Source organism: Tachyglossus aculeatus (genome assembly GCF_015852505.1).
Source record: "Tachyglossus aculeatus isolate mTacAcu1 chromosome 12 unlocalized genomic scaffold, mTacAcu1.pri SUPER_6_unloc_2, whole genome shotgun sequence".
NCBI lineage: Eukaryota > Metazoa > Chordata > Mammalia > Monotremata > Tachyglossidae > Tachyglossus > Tachyglossus aculeatus.
In genome coordinates, this window is record NW_024044829.1 from 14,333,743 (window position 1) to 14,348,339 (window position 14,597).

Here is a 14,597-nt window from a genome sequence, read left to right on the forward strand (position 1 = left end):
GTAGGAGCCACTGGATTTGACAAGACGGAGGTCATTGGTGATGTTTGATAGGTCAGTTTTGGAAGAGTGGAGAGGACTGAAGCTAGACTGGAGGGGGTCCAGGAGAGAATTGGTGTTGAGCAATTCGAGGCAGCGAGTTTGGAAAGGAAGGGTAGGAGGGAGACAGGGCAATAACTGGAAGGAGCAGTGGGGTCAAGAGAGGGTTTTTTAGGATAGGGGAGAATTGGGCATGTTTGAAGGCAGAGGGGAAGAAGCCGTTGGAGAGTGAGCATTTGAAGATGGAAGTTAAGGAGGGGAGGAGGGAAGGGGTGAGAGTTTTTATAGGATGAGAGGGAATGGGGTCCAAACCATAGGTAGTGGGGGTGGCAGGTGAGAGGAGGAAGGAGATCTTCTCTGAAGATACTGCCAGAAAGTATGGAAAAGTAGAGGAGAAGGTTGAGAGTCGGGGGATGGAGAAGGGGGAGCGGTGACCTTTTGGGGAGCTCAGACCTGATGGTGTTAATTTTCCTAATGAAATAGGTGCCCAGATCATTGGGGGTGAGAGATGGAGGAGACGGAGGAACAGGGGGCCTGAGGAGGGAGTTGAATGTCCGGAACAGCCAACGTGGGTAATGGAGATGGGTGTCAATAAGGGAAGAAAAATTGTTTTGCCTGGCAGAGGAGGGGGTAGTTTTAGGGCAGGAAAGGTTAACTTTAAAGTGAACAAGGTTGGCTTGGTGACCTTCACCAGTTTTGGTGGTGAAACATCCTGGTTTGGGTAGGTTATTATTAGGCCTGGTAGGGACCAGGGGAGACTTGCTGGATTTTAGCCAAGAAACACCCAGGGCAATACCCGAATCTCAGAGAATTCACCACCAGCAATACCCTCTTCAGATGGCATCCCAGATGATAGACAAAAACGGTATAGATACCCAGCCCAGGCATCATTTGTCATACTGTGGCCAGCAGATACCACTAGAACAGAGCTCCCCTGTATACCCAGTCTCTGGCACACTGGTCCCTGACTCCTGCTGCATGGCTCAAGCTGCTGAACTCCAACGACCTCTGGCCCTCCCTGTCCTTTCTCCATCCCTTGCAGCATGGGCCACAGAAAAAGAAGCACTGCACACTATTGGTTTGTCTTGCTAACTCCGTTGTATTCTCACAAGGGTTCAGTACAGTACTTTGCACAGAGTAAGCACTCAATAAATACCATTGATCATGGTAATGATAAAGTGAACACAAGATCAGATGAGCCAGGTGGCTATTGCAGAAAAAAAGATCATTGTGACCGGAACCATCCCACACTTGGAAGCCTTTCCCTTCTCTGTCAGTGATCTGAAAGCAAGGGTGGCTGGAATGTGTATCTTAAAACGGTCCTTTGTGCATAGTAAGTGCTTAACAAATTCCATCACCATCATTATTATTATTATCTATTTATATTATTGTCTGCCTCCCCAACTAGACTGTAAGTTCATTGTGGGCAGGGAATATTTCTGTCCTCTTGCTGGGCTTTACTCTCCCAAGTGCTTAGTATGGTGCTCTGCACACAGTAAGCGGTCAATAAATATGATTGGTTGATACATTGATATAGGGTTGAAGTTTCCTGCATTTAGAACCCCAGACTACAAGTCCTCGGGTGTTCTGTGACTTCAACTGAGCATGCTGTGAGGGTGTTCCAACCCGAACAAGGAAGGCTAGGCCTTTCAAGTGAGGAAGAGCAGCTGCTCACACCCAGACTAGGGCGCCCAGCCCATGCATGTGGCTGTTGGTTTCTCTCCTAAATGTGGTCAATAACATATAACAGAGAGGAAGAGCCTGTGGAAGGTCGAGATGAGGACCCACACTCCCGTGGAAAGTTAAAGGGGGTCTGCACCTCCCCCAGAGACATGCCCTTCTCCCAGCCCCCTCCCCAGCCCCTGACCATCAGGGACAGGGGTCACCGGCTTCACTTCCCACCCAGCAGACCTGGCCACTGTGGCCCTCACCGGGATGATGAGGCCACTGAACCCACTCTCAGGATGCCCCAATCCTGTGGCTTACCATCAAGGAGGTGGGTTGAAACACGCTTTAGTCCCAATATCGGAGTAGTATGAAGGAAGTTCTCCTGTCAGGGGTGGGTAACAGGTGCAGGTGTTCCCGTGGGCTGGCTTGGGGGGAACGTACCTTACCGGTGCCGATTGTCTTGAGGTCTGTCGAGCAATGTACTTTGCATACGCAGTCCACCTCCTCTGTACCCTTGGGGGATGAGCTTTGTGGTGGGGAACTCCTCCTAGAACAACCGATGTGGCTGAGTGGGAAGAGGAACACAGGATTGCAGGGTCCCAGGCAGGAGCGCTGCATCCTCACTCATGGGGGCAGTGTAGATGGGAAAGGGGCTCATGGCAGGACTATTTGCAAGAGTCTCTGGGCCCTTGGGACTCACACTCCATGGCTTCCTGAGCTCCTTGTTAGAGAGAAACAAACACTCAGCTTCTCGTTTCTGTCCAGGCACCTCTTGGCTTTGCTGAGGAAGATATATGGGGATGATAATATAATCTTACTGGGGACAGTTTAGCATGGTTTAGTGGAAAGAGCGTGGACTTTGTGGAAAGAGGTCGTGGGTTCTATTCCCGCCTCTGCTGCTTATCAACTGTGCGACTTTGGGCAAGTTACTTAACGTCTCTTGTGCCTCAGTTGCTTCATCTGTAAAATGGAGATTAAGACTGTAAGCCCCAAGTGGGAGTGCCTGATTACCTTGTATCTACTCCAGTATTTAGAACAGTGCTTGGCACATAGTTAGCACTTAACACATTATTATTCCTTCTTGACTGTAAGCCTGCTGTGGGCAGGGATTTTTTTTGATGGTATTTTTTAAGCACTTACTCTGTATGAAGCACTGTTTTGAGCACTGGGGGATACAAGGTGATGAGGTTGTCCCACGTGGGGCTCACAGTCTTAATCCCCATTTTACAGATGAAGTAACTGAGGCACAGAGAAGTTAAGTGGCTTGCCCAAGGCCACACAGCTGACAAGTGGTGGAGCCCAGATTTATTGCCGAATTGTACTCCCCAAGCACTTAGTATAGTGCTCTGCACACAGTAAGCGCTCAATAAACAAGATTGAAAGAATGACTGAATGAATCTTCTGGGCTCCCCTGGACAGCCATCCCCTGAAGCTCAGTGATTATATCCCGCAGGCGGACTCCTGAGAATATCTCAGCACAGACCAAGGGACAACCATGACCAGTCTCCTCACCCCTCTAAGACAGGAATCTACCCAGAATCTTCCACTGCACTACCACTGTAACATCTGCCCAGGAGATAGTGAGCCTTGGGTGGCATTCTTATCTTACAACCGGAGAAATGCCATTGCTGTTTTAGGACAATGGTGCCCAGGTCCCAGAATTCTGTCTCTGACAGTGTCTCCCTCCCCCTATCCCAGAAGCACCCTGTTGGCTTTCCTGGGATGTACCTTCTATCAACACTAATGCTCCCTCCAATGACCTTCCATGAATGGATGCCTTCCTAATCCTTTCCTGAACCTTCCACTATCCCTCTTGTCTTGTCTTATGCCTTTGATTCATTTCTAACCCATAGCGACACCACTGGCACATCTCTCCCAGAAGGCCCCGCTCTCCATCTGCAACCGTTCTGGTAGGGTTTCCAGAGTTTTCTTTGTCAAATTCCGGAAGCTGTTTACCATTGCCCCCTTCCACGCAATAAACTCTAGTCTCCGCCCTCAACTCTCTCCTATGCCACTGCTGCCCAGCGTGGGTGAGTTTTGACTTGTAGCAGATTGCCATCCACTTGTTAGCCACTGGCCAAAGTAGGAATAGAATGGATAGGCCTGTGCTTGACTCTCCCTCCCATAGCTGAGACTGATAGAGTACTGGCAACTCTCCAGATGCAACCCTGAGGGGGGCCACTATCCCTCACCTTTCCATAAATCCATAACATCCATCAATTTCATAAAAATCCCATTTGAACATGTTTGATTTCTGCCTGAATTTCTTACATTTCCTTTTGTTTGGCTTTACTCTTCCACCAGCGTGTGTCATTAGTTGTCTCCTCCTTCCAATGGTGTGGGATTTGGTCAACAATGAGTCTTTGTTGCCGCTATCTCAGCCCTTCATAAACAATGACACTTCAACCATATCCTAAGTATTCATCTTTTTTGTCAATTTCCAGCCTTTTTCACTGTTTCCCCATTTGACAAATGTTAACTGAAGGGTATTTCAGAATTTCACTTTCTGCAAATTCTACAATTTGTCATCACACCTGTAATAATAATAATGATGGCATTATTAAGCACTTACTATGTGCCAAGCACTGTTCTAAGCGCTGGGGAGAAACAAGGTAATCAGGTTGTCCCACATGGGACTCACAGTCTTAATCCCCATTTTACAGATGAGGCAACTGAGGCACAGAGAAGTGAAGTCACTTGCCCAAAGTCATACAGCTGACAAGTGGTGGATCTGGGATTAGAACCTATGATCTCTGACTCCCAAGCCCGTCCTCTTTCCACTGCGCCATGCTGCTTCTATAGGCTGCTCCTTCCCAATTCCTATAATGGTTATTTCTTATAATTTACTGCAGCAAATATTTTCAGATCATGACTCTAATGTTTAGTTGTTATGGATAAAAATACACCATGGAATCATTTTTACAAAACAATTCTACCCTTTTCCATTTCTTTCACAGTTTAGATCAATGGTAGGGATTTGTTTGAGAAATATCCCATTTTTTATTTGTCCAAAAACATTTGCAGAAAGGGAGCTGAGTTCCTTTGTTCCAATAAAAGTGAAAATTCCACCTCTTAAGAAAACCAATCCACAATAATTGTGGTGTTTATTAAATGTTTATTACGTTCTAAGCTCTGGGGTAGCTACAGGATTACCCACACACCTTCAATTATACATTCCTAATCCATGTTTTTTCACTAGGCAATTGAACCCCAACTGATTCCAGTGCTGGACTGGGGATTTTGACCATGCCAGACCCCACTGCACCCACAGCCTTGCTACTGGGAAAGAGCAGAGAAATCCTTCACGAGGTAGGTCTTTTTTAGCCATTGCGTTTGACTAGACCCTTGCACCCTGGATTGGGGATTCATTTTTTAGGACATTGTATGGTGGCAGAGGTTACCAAGAAGGCTTGGGGGTGCTGGGGAATAGCCGGTGAAGAGAGATGACATGTGAGATGGCGGGAGATGGTGCAGAGCTTTGAAGCTAATGGCAAGCAGTTTCCGTTTATTGCAGAAGGAGAAGGAAAACCATTGGAGATTTTTGAGGTGTGAGGAGATGTGTGCTGAGTGCTGCTGAAAAAATATTTTCCATGTAGCAGTGTAGAGAATGGGCTGGAGAGGTGGAGAGCTAGAGTCAGGGAGAGCAGTGATGAGGCTGATACCTGATGTAGTCTTGCTGGGCTAGGATTGCAGGCTTGGAGTAACCTGGATGGAGAGGAAAGGGTGGATTCTGGAAATGTGGAAGAAGACCTGACAGGATTTGGAAAGAGAATGATGTGAGAATTGAAAGAGAAAGAGGAAGTCAAGGATCATGCCAAAGAAGCCAGCTTCTGGGGACAGGGAGGGGGTGTGGAGTCGTTGGCAGAGAGAGGAATGTTTGAAGGAGGAAAATTAGGAAGAGATGGAGAAGGAGGGGCTTTACAAAGGAAAGTGAGATGTTCAGTTTTGAACACGTTGAACTTGAGGTGCAGGTGGGACATTCAAGAGGAGCTGTCTTAGGGGCAAGAGAAAATGTGGGATTAGAACCCAAGAATAGAACCAAGATTAGAATGCCACTTGGGGGAGACAGCATGGCTTCGGGCAAAAACCATGGGCCTGGAAGTCAGCGGTGGGAGGTCAGGGTTAGAGAGATAGAACTGGGAGTCATCCTCATAAGGGCCTTCCCTGATTAAGCCTTCTTTTCCCTGACTCCCTGTCTCTTCTGCATCATCTGTGCACTTGGATTTGTTACCTTTGGGAGCATCATACTGACCTCACCCTCAACCCTGCAGCACATACGTGCATATCCATAATCATTTTATTTATTTATCATTTTATTTACTTCACGACTGTAAACTTGTTGTGGGCAGAGAATGTGTCCACAAACTCTCTTGCATTGTATGCTACCCATCCCTTTGTACAAGTCCCTGCACCCTGTAATTGCCCAATAAATACCGATGATTAATTTATTCATTGATCGAGGTGGTAAATAAAGCCACATGAATACATAAATGCCTCTATCGAGTGAGTGCAGAATATGCTAAGTAGGGGCCCAGAACAGAGCCTGTGGGACACTGACAACCAGCGGACGAGAGGGGAAAGAGTTGCCAACAATCAAAACGAAGGGATTACAAGCTCTGGAAGAAGCCAGATTTCCTACTGATGAATTTTCTCAGGGCCCCTTTGATGTCCTTGTTCCTCAGGCTGTAGATGAAAGGGTTCAGCATGGGGGTCACCACCGAGTACATCACCGACGATATAGATTCTTTCCTGGCCGTGTGGGTGGACCGGGGGCTGAGGTAGACCCCAATGCCAGTACCATAGAACAAAGAGACCACGGACAGATGAGAGCTACAGGTGGAGAAAGCTTTATATCTTCCCCTGGCAGATGGGATTCTCACAATAGTGGAGAAAATCCAATTGTAAGAGAACAGAAGGCCCGTGAGGGGACCTAGCCCTAACAGAGCTGCAAGAACAAAGAGTAATATTTCATTGATGAGTGGATCAGTGCAGGAAAGGTTTATGATCTGGATAGGCTCACAGAAGAAGTGATAGATTTTATTGTCTGCACAGAAGGATATTCGAAGTACCATTAAAGTATGTGTCAGAGCATGGAGACTGCTGACAATCCAGGACGCAGTTACCATCAGGGCACAGAGCCATGGGCTCATGATGGTGGGGTAGTGGAGGGGGTGGCATATGGCCCCGTAGCGGTCATAAGCCATTCCAGTGAGGAGAAAGTGGTCCAGACTTATGAAGAGAATGAAGAAATACACTTGCACCAGGCAGCCAGGGTAGGATATGGATTTGCTGTGGGTCTGAATGTTGACCAGCATCTTGGGGACTGTGGTGGACAGGAGACAGATGTCGGCCAGGGAGGGGTTGGTGAGGAAGAAGTACATGGGGGTGTGCAGGTGCGGGTCGGAGCCGATGGCCAGAACGATGAGCAGGCTCCCCAGGAACCCGAGCAGGTACATCCAGAGGAACAGCATGAAGAGCAGCTGCCGCTGCTCCGCCCAGTAGGACAGTCCCAGGAGGAGGAATTCTGAGACAGTGGTTTGGTTTCCCCTGTCCATGGGGCCGGAGGATCTGCCGGGGGAGATGAGGCAGGAGAATTGGATGGAGGAGCAATCACATCCTGGTTCAGACTCAGTCTGGACTTTATGCAGTTTAATGTGTTTGTGCCGGGGCAGAGTAAACAGTGGAGAGACCCCTACTACTCGATTTCATACATTTCCTCGCTTTATTGGAAATGTGGTTGGGAGGGCTGCGTTCTGGCTGGAGTATTTGTTCATCTGAGACTCTCCTGCTCACACTCTCCAGCCTTGCTGGAGTTCCTGGGTCAACCATTTCCGGGCCCTGGGGTGTGTCAGCACTAGTGAAGCGGGTTCTATTTCAGCCCCATCCCCAGGCACAGAATTGGGCTCTCAGTCCGGCTGCTCCTCATTCTCCATGGAACACCCCATCAGAGACTCAGAGCCCATCATCAGTGGCCCCTCAGGCGTCGCCTCACCTGAATGAATAATCCCATTTTCTTCAGACACCCCATTCCCAGACATTTATCCATCATCACTGCTTCCTCCGGAGCCTTCTCCATGGAATGTCATCCCACTTCTCAGGTCAAGCCTACTCAGTACTAAGGAGAAAAATTGTGCCTTGCTCATTTTGGTGGCAAAAGAATATTGCTGGGTCCTGTTGATGCTCGCAGTGCTTACAGTGCTCGCAGCTGCCCTGCACCCTACCCTTAGCAAATGAGCCCCAACTCCTCCCTTATGCCTTCTTAATAAGTTTATTTTTGCTTTCTTTTAAAGCCCAACATACTTGTTTCTGCCACGCTCAGTTCCAGCCCTTGCTCCCAGTCTTGTTTGTCTTCCACATTTCTGGACTTCCCATAAGAATGAGGGTTCTGGCATCTGCAGGGGGTGGTCCAATGGCTGGAGTAGTCTCCTCAAAACCCACCCAACAATTTGAGGAGTGAAGCCAGATCTCTATCAAGAGTGGAGGGTGGGCCATCCATGCGGCCGGGGTCCCCAATAGAGGGAAGCTCCGGTCTGTGATGAGCCGCTGGCTGGCCAGGTGAGCCTTCTTCCTCTCCCCCGCAGGATGAAAATAAAGCCCATACCACCTAGGAAACCCTGGGAAAGACTGCAAGCATTTGTACTGTAGTACTTTTAACTGGAGAGGAGAGAATCATGGTAATTCCCCCTGCCCCCAAGTGCTGCTTTAGCTATTTATTAAATTTTGATAATTTGGGGAATTAAATTGTGTAATAGCTCTTATTTTGGATTGTAATGTACTGTTGTTCTTTTTCTCCTGTGGGTCTCTCTTCCCTTACCTAGTGGGGTCAGGGTCCAGAGAACTGGGACCGTGTCTTGTATTTTTCTTGAAGGCAGAGATTATGCCTGCCTACGTTCTTCTGCTGTGCTTTCCCAGGAGCTTAGTACAGTGCTCTACACACAAGTGTTCAATAAATACCAGTGATTAAATACCAGGGCTTAGTATGAGGTAAGTGCTCAAGAATAACACTAATAGAATCCTGAAAATGGCTGTTATGATGTGATTGCTGTTTTTAAATCCTCTAGAAACCCTTGATGAAAGGTAAACATATCCCCCACTTCTCCCTGTTCTAGCAGGAAAACCCACGTAATTAACCCCTCCAAGGTCCAGGAAGTAAACTCTCCCCCATCCCTGAATCCATTGTTAAGCCTAGGCATTTCCCGGGTTTAAACACTGCAGGTTGAAATCCGTGTCAGGGAGTATGAAGTAGTTCTAGTTGGCTCAGTGGGATTCTAGGTGATTGGAACCATGAAACTCTGTTGGGAGGTTCTGGTCCACCTTGGCTGATCCATGCTGATCATACCCCCAGCCCAACTTTCTCCAGCCCCGCAGTCCTGAGGGCCAGCCCTTCTTCTGGAGCAATCCTAGTATCCAGAAGTCTTCACCTGTGATGGCCCTTGACCAGTTAGGTCTTCAAAGCCGTCCTGTCACTTCAAACCTGTCCCACCCCACTTTTCCTGCAAATACTCACCTTACTTTGCCCCTGACTCTTTTTTTAAAAGTAGTATTTGTTAAGTTCTTACTATTTTCCAGGCACTGTACTGAGCCCTGGGGTAGATGCATGGCAATCAGGTTGACACTTTCCATGTCCCACATGGGGCTCACAGTCATAGTTCACATATTACAGACGAGATAAGTGAGGCACGGAGAAGTTCTATGACTTGCCCAAGGTCACAGAGCAGACAAGTGGCAGAGCTGGGACTAGAACCCAGGTCCTGTTTATTCCCAGGCCCGAGTTCTCTCCACTGGGCCAAGCTGCTTCTCTAGATAAAAATTTGTCATCCATGATCTCATCTGGGACACCAGCCATCTACTTCCCTCAACCCAGGTGGATGGGCCATTTTTTATGGTATCTGTTATACACTTAATATGTGCCAGACGCACTGTACTAAGCAGCGTGGCTCAATGGAAAGAGCACAGGCTTGGCTGTCAGAGGTCATGGGTTCTAATCACGGCTCTGCCACTTGCCAGCTGTGTGACTTTGGGCAAGTTCCTTAACTTCTCCGTGCCTCAGTTCCCTCATCTGTAAAATGGTCATTAAGACAGCGAGCTCCACGTGGTACAGCCTCATTACCTTGTATCCCCCCAGAGCTTAGAACAGTGCTTAGCACATAGTAAGCCCTTAACAAATACCATCATCATCATCGTCACTGCAATAGATCCAAGTCAATCAGATTGGATGCAGTCCATGTCCCACATGGCACTCTCAGTCAATCTCCATTTTACAGGGAAGGCACAGGGAAGTGAAGTGACTTGGCCAATGTCACACAGCAGACAAGTGACAGGAGCTGGGAATAGAACCTAGTCCTTCTGACTCCCAGGTCCATGCTCTGTCCACTAGGCCACACTGCTTCTCAAGATCTCGCCCAGGAATTGTCGGTCTTAGATTCTTGTCTTATTGGATGACTTTGAGGGTAAATTAGGGATATTAGATGAGTTATCCCTAACCATTTACATGATATTAAGGAGAGTAACTGTTACCAGTTGGCCAGTGGTCCATTGGGTATAGGGCCCACAAGCTGCAGGATAAGTGATACCAGCAAGATAGTGTATACAGCCTGCATCGGATGGTCTTGGACAGACTGCTTGGTCATCTCGGGAACTAATTGTTCATTCTTGGAAGAGTCCTCCAGAGACCCACTCTTTGCATCACCCAAAGGAGGAACTTCCCTCTGAGGGTTCCCGCAGACTATCAGCAAGGCTAACTAAGGCTCTCTCAAAAATGGTTCAAACCTGTGATCATCAAAAGAAGGAGGAACTAAGACTGTAGGCATCACCAGAAAGTAGAAATTTCCTCTCCAGGATTCATTAAAAGGAGGGAGGGACTTCCTCTGTGTGCAGAGCAGCAACTGGGAAGACTTTTAGTGGGGGTGCTTTAGAATATAAAAGGCACAACTAGTTGCCGCAAAAGTGTGTGTCTATCTGTTTGTACCGGGATGGTGCACCTTGTTATGTGGGATCCAGTGGGATGTTTTAATAAAGAGGACCTGTTATGCACTGAGATCTTGGGGTATAGTGTCTTCAGTAATGGCTATGGAATGAGACAGACAGTCTCCTGTTCCCTGAAAGGGTCGGTGAAAATAGTAATGATTCATTCATTCAATCAGATTTATTGAGCGCTTACTGTTATGCAGAGCACTGCACTAGGCATTTGGAAAGTAAATTCGGCAATAGAAAGAGAGAATCTCTACCCAACAACAGGCTCACAGCCTGAAAGCAGGAGACAGACAACAAAACAAAAAAAGTAGACAGCTATCGATACCATCAATATAGATAAATAGAACTATAGAAAATATTTAGTATTATTATTATTAATAAAATAAATAAAGTAATAATTTTGTACAAATATAAACAAGTGCTGTGGGGAGGGGAAGGGGGTAGAGCAGAGGGATGGAGTAGAGGAGGTGGGGAGGGGAGGAGGAGTAGAGGAAAAGGGGGGCTCAGTCTGGGAAGACATCCTGGAGGAGGTGAGCTCACAGTAGAGCCTTGAAGAGGGGAAGAGTGCTAGTTTGATTAATTAATTATTAATAATTAATAATGGCATTTGTTAGGTGCTTACTATGTGCGAAGCACTGTTCTAAGCGCTGAGCACTGTTCTAAGTGCTGTTGTAAGTTTGATTTGAGTAGGGAGGTCATATCTCACTTTCAGAATGCCCCAATATTGTGGCTTTTAGACTCCTGCGGACCCCCTGGGGAAGGGGGCTGGGATGTACTTGTAGCCTCAATATTGGATCAGAGTGAAGGCTAAAGTTCTCCCATCGTGGCTGGGAAGAGGCATGGGTGCTCCTGTGTGCTGGGACGGGTGTCGGGGGGGTGTCGTTCCCTACCTGTGCAGGTCGTCTTGGGGTCAGTCGGGCAATGAAGGCTGTCTGCACCATCTGCCTCCTTTGTCCCTTCGGTTGATGGGCCTTGTGGTGGAGAAATCGTCCTGGAACAATCCTTGTAGCTGAGGGGGAAGAGGGACGAGGAGATGTGGAGCTCCAAGCAGAAGCACTGCGTCCCCAACCACAGGCGCAGTGGTGGTGTGAGTGGGGCTTACGGCAGGACTATTTGCAGGAGTCTCTGGTCCCTCAGGCCCCACAGTTTATGGCTCCCCCAGCTCCATGTGAGAGACACACAAACTCTCAGTGCCTGGTCTCCTTGCTGGGCTTTGCTTAGGGTGATGTCCCAGGAGATTTTCTTTTTTAAGTGGTATTTAAGTGCTTACCATGCGCCAGGCACTGTACTAAGTGTGGGGTAGATACAAGATAATCGGGATGGACACAATCTCCGTCTCAGAAAAGACTCACAATCCTAATCTCCATTTCATAGATGAGGTAAATGAGGCCCAGAAAAGTGAAGTGACTTGTCCATGGTCACACAGCAGAGAAGTTGCAGAAGCAGGATTAGATCCCTGTTCTTCCAACTCCCAGGCCCATAGTATGTCCACCAGGCCATGCTGCTTCCCTAATAATAATGGCATAGGTTATGTGCCAAGCATTGTACTAAGGGCTGGGGCAGATATAAGATGATTAGGTCTCACAGTCTCAGTAGGAGGGGGAACAGGTACTGAAATCCCATTTTATAGATAAGGACCTGAAGCACAGAAAAGTTAAGTGACTTGTTCAAAGTCACACAGCAGACAAGTGATGAGCTGGGATAAGAGCCCAGTTTCTCTGACTCCCATGTCCCTGATCTTTCCACTAGGCCACACTGCTTCTCTGGTCAACAGAATATTGGTGACCATAAAGGAGGATGGTAAACTCTCACTAGGAATATAGTCTGTTCCTCTCCTACAAAAAACAAACAAAACCAAATTGTACATGACAAAAAGTATGTTATCTTTGAGAGCTGGCTAAACTTTCTCAGAAAAATAAGCTTCAGGTGAATCAGCATGTCAGAGTCCTCGAGAGAAGACACTTCTCCTGTTGAATGCGTTTCTCAGGGCCATTTTCATGTTCTTGTTTCTCAGGCTGTAGATGAAGGGATGCATTGTGGGGATGACCACTGTGTACAGCACAGATGCTATCGAGCCCTTACTGAATGTTTGGGTAGATGTTGGACAAAGGTAGGTCCCAAGGGTGGTGCTATAGAATAAAGAGACCACAGACAGGTGAGAAGCACAAGTGCTGAAAGCTTTCCACCTACCCCCTGCAGATGGGATTCTCAATATGGTGGAGATGATGCGAAGGTAAGAGAACAGGAGGCCGGTGATTGGACCTACCCCAATCTCTACTGCCAAGACAAACACCAGTGCTTCATTGATGACAGTGCTAGAACAGGAAAGCTTTAGGATCTGGTAAAGTTCACAGAAGAAGTGAGGAATTTCCCAATTGGTACAGAAGGTTAAGCGAACCACCAATAGGGTGTGTGTCAGGGCATGGAGGGAACTGAAGATCCAGGATCCAGCAGCCACCAGGGTACAGAGCGGTGGGCTCATGATGGTGGTGTAGTGGAGGGGGTGACATATGGCCTCGTAACGGTCATATGCCATCCCGGTGAGGAGAAAGTGGTCCAGAGTTCCAAACAGAAGGAAGAAGTACATTTGTGCCAGGCAGCCAGGGTAGGATATGGATTTGTCGTGGTTCTGAATGTTGACCAGCATCTTGGGGACCATGGTGGACAGGAAGCAGATGTCAGCCAGGGAGAGGTTGGTGAGGAAGAAGTACATGGGGGTGTGCAGGTGTGGGTCAAAGCTGACGGCCAGGACGATGAGTAGGCTCCCCAGAACCCCAAGCAGGTACAACCAGAGGAGCAGCATGAAGAGGAGCTGCCGCTGCTCTGCCAAGTTGGACAGTCCTAGAAGGAGGAATTCTGAGACCCCAGTTTGGTTTCCCCTCTCCATGGGGCTGGAGGATCTGCTGGGGGAGATGTGGGGCGGGAGAATGGGATGGTAGAGCAATCACATCCTGGTTCAGACTCAGTCTAGGTTTTAAGCTGTTTAATTTGTGTGTTCTGGGGCAGGGCAGGGTAAACAGTGGAGAGACCCCTGCTGCTCGATTTCAGACATCTCCCCAGCTTTATAGGAAATGTGGTTGGGAGGGCTGGCTTCTGGCTGGAGTATTTGTTCATCTGAGATTCTCCTGCTCACACTCACCAGCCTTCCTGGGGTCTTGGGTTCACCCTTCCCGGGCCCGTGTGTGTGTGTCGCCACAAGGTGCAGCGGGTTCTATTTTGCCCCACCCCTAGGCACAGCATTGGCCTCTCCCGTTCTGGCTAATCTTCATTCTCCATGGAAAACCCCATCAGAGACTCGGAGCCCATCATCAGTGGCCCTTCAGGTTTCTCCTCACCGGATTGAAGAATACCAGTTTCTTCAGATACCCCCATTCCCTGACATTTCTCCATCATCACTACTCTCTTCCTGAGCTTTCTCCATGGAATCTCATCCCAATTCTCAGGCCAAGCGTATTCATTACTAAGGAGAAAAACTTGTGCCTTGCTCATTTTGGTGCTAAAAGAATATTTCTGGGTCCTGTTGATGGACTTTATGGTGCTTGCAGCTGTTCTGCACCCTACCCTTAGCAAATGCCCCCCAACTCCTTTCTTATGCCTTCTTATAAGTTTATTTTGCTTGCTTTTTAAGCCCATCACACCAGTTTTTGCAAGGCTCAGCCCACTCCTCGCTCCCAGTCTTTTTTGTCTTCCTCGTGTCTGGAGTTCCCATAAGAATGAGGGTTGTGGCGTCTGCAGGGGGTGGTCCAATGGGTAGAGTAGTCTTCCCTCCACCCACCAACAGTTACAGGAGTGAAGTCTGATCTCTTTCATGAGTGGAGGGTGGGTCATCTGTCCGGCCGGAGTCTCCATAAGAGGGAAACTCCGGTCTGTGATGGGCCGCTGGCTGGTCAGGGGAATCTTCTTCCTCTCCCCCCACAGTA

The 14,597-nt window shown here is 48.1% G+C and overlaps 2 protein-coding genes across 2 annotated transcripts; both read right to left on the reverse strand.

Moving 5' to 3' along the window:
• Positions 1 to 2,024: 2,024 nt before the first annotated feature.
• On the reverse strand, positions 2,025 to 7,259 carry LOC119921397 (olfactory receptor 7A10-like). The gene is made up of 4 exons (XM_038741644.1): positions 6,344 to 7,259; positions 5,367 to 5,409; positions 2,151 to 2,251; positions 2,025 to 2,086 (listed from the first exon to the last, which is right to left on the reverse strand). The coding sequence occupies exons 1-4, from the start codon at positions 7,257 to 7,259 to the stop codon at positions 2,025 to 2,027; spliced, it is 1,122 nt and encodes a 373-aa protein (XP_038597572.1).
• Positions 7,260 to 12,616: 5,357 nt separating this feature from the next.
• On the reverse strand, positions 12,617 to 13,564 carry LOC119921398 (olfactory receptor-like protein OLF4). Its single transcript, XM_038741645.1, has one exon. It carries the CDS (start codon positions 13,562 to 13,564, stop codon positions 12,617 to 12,619), a length of 948 nt encoding a protein of 315 aa, XP_038597573.1.
• Between the last annotated feature and the right edge of the window lie 1,033 nt (positions 13,565 to 14,597).

Coding starts and splice junctions, on each gene's coding strand:
- LOC119921398 (XM_038741645.1), bottom strand. CDS start 13,564: ATGGAGAGGGGAAACCAAACTGGGGTCTCAGAATTCCTCCTTCTAGGA.
- LOC119921397 (XM_038741644.1), bottom strand. CDS start 7,259: ATGGACAGGGGAAACCAAACCACTGTCTCAGAATTCCTCCTCCTGGGA. Junction 2,252..5,366: donor GCCCAGCAAGACTACATCAG/GTATCAGCCTCA, acceptor CGGTTGTTCTAG/GAGGAGTTCCCCACCACAAA. Junction 2,087..2,150: donor CCTCAAGACAATCGGCACCG/GTAAGGTACGTT, acceptor CACCCCTGACAG/GAGAACTTCCTTCATACTAC.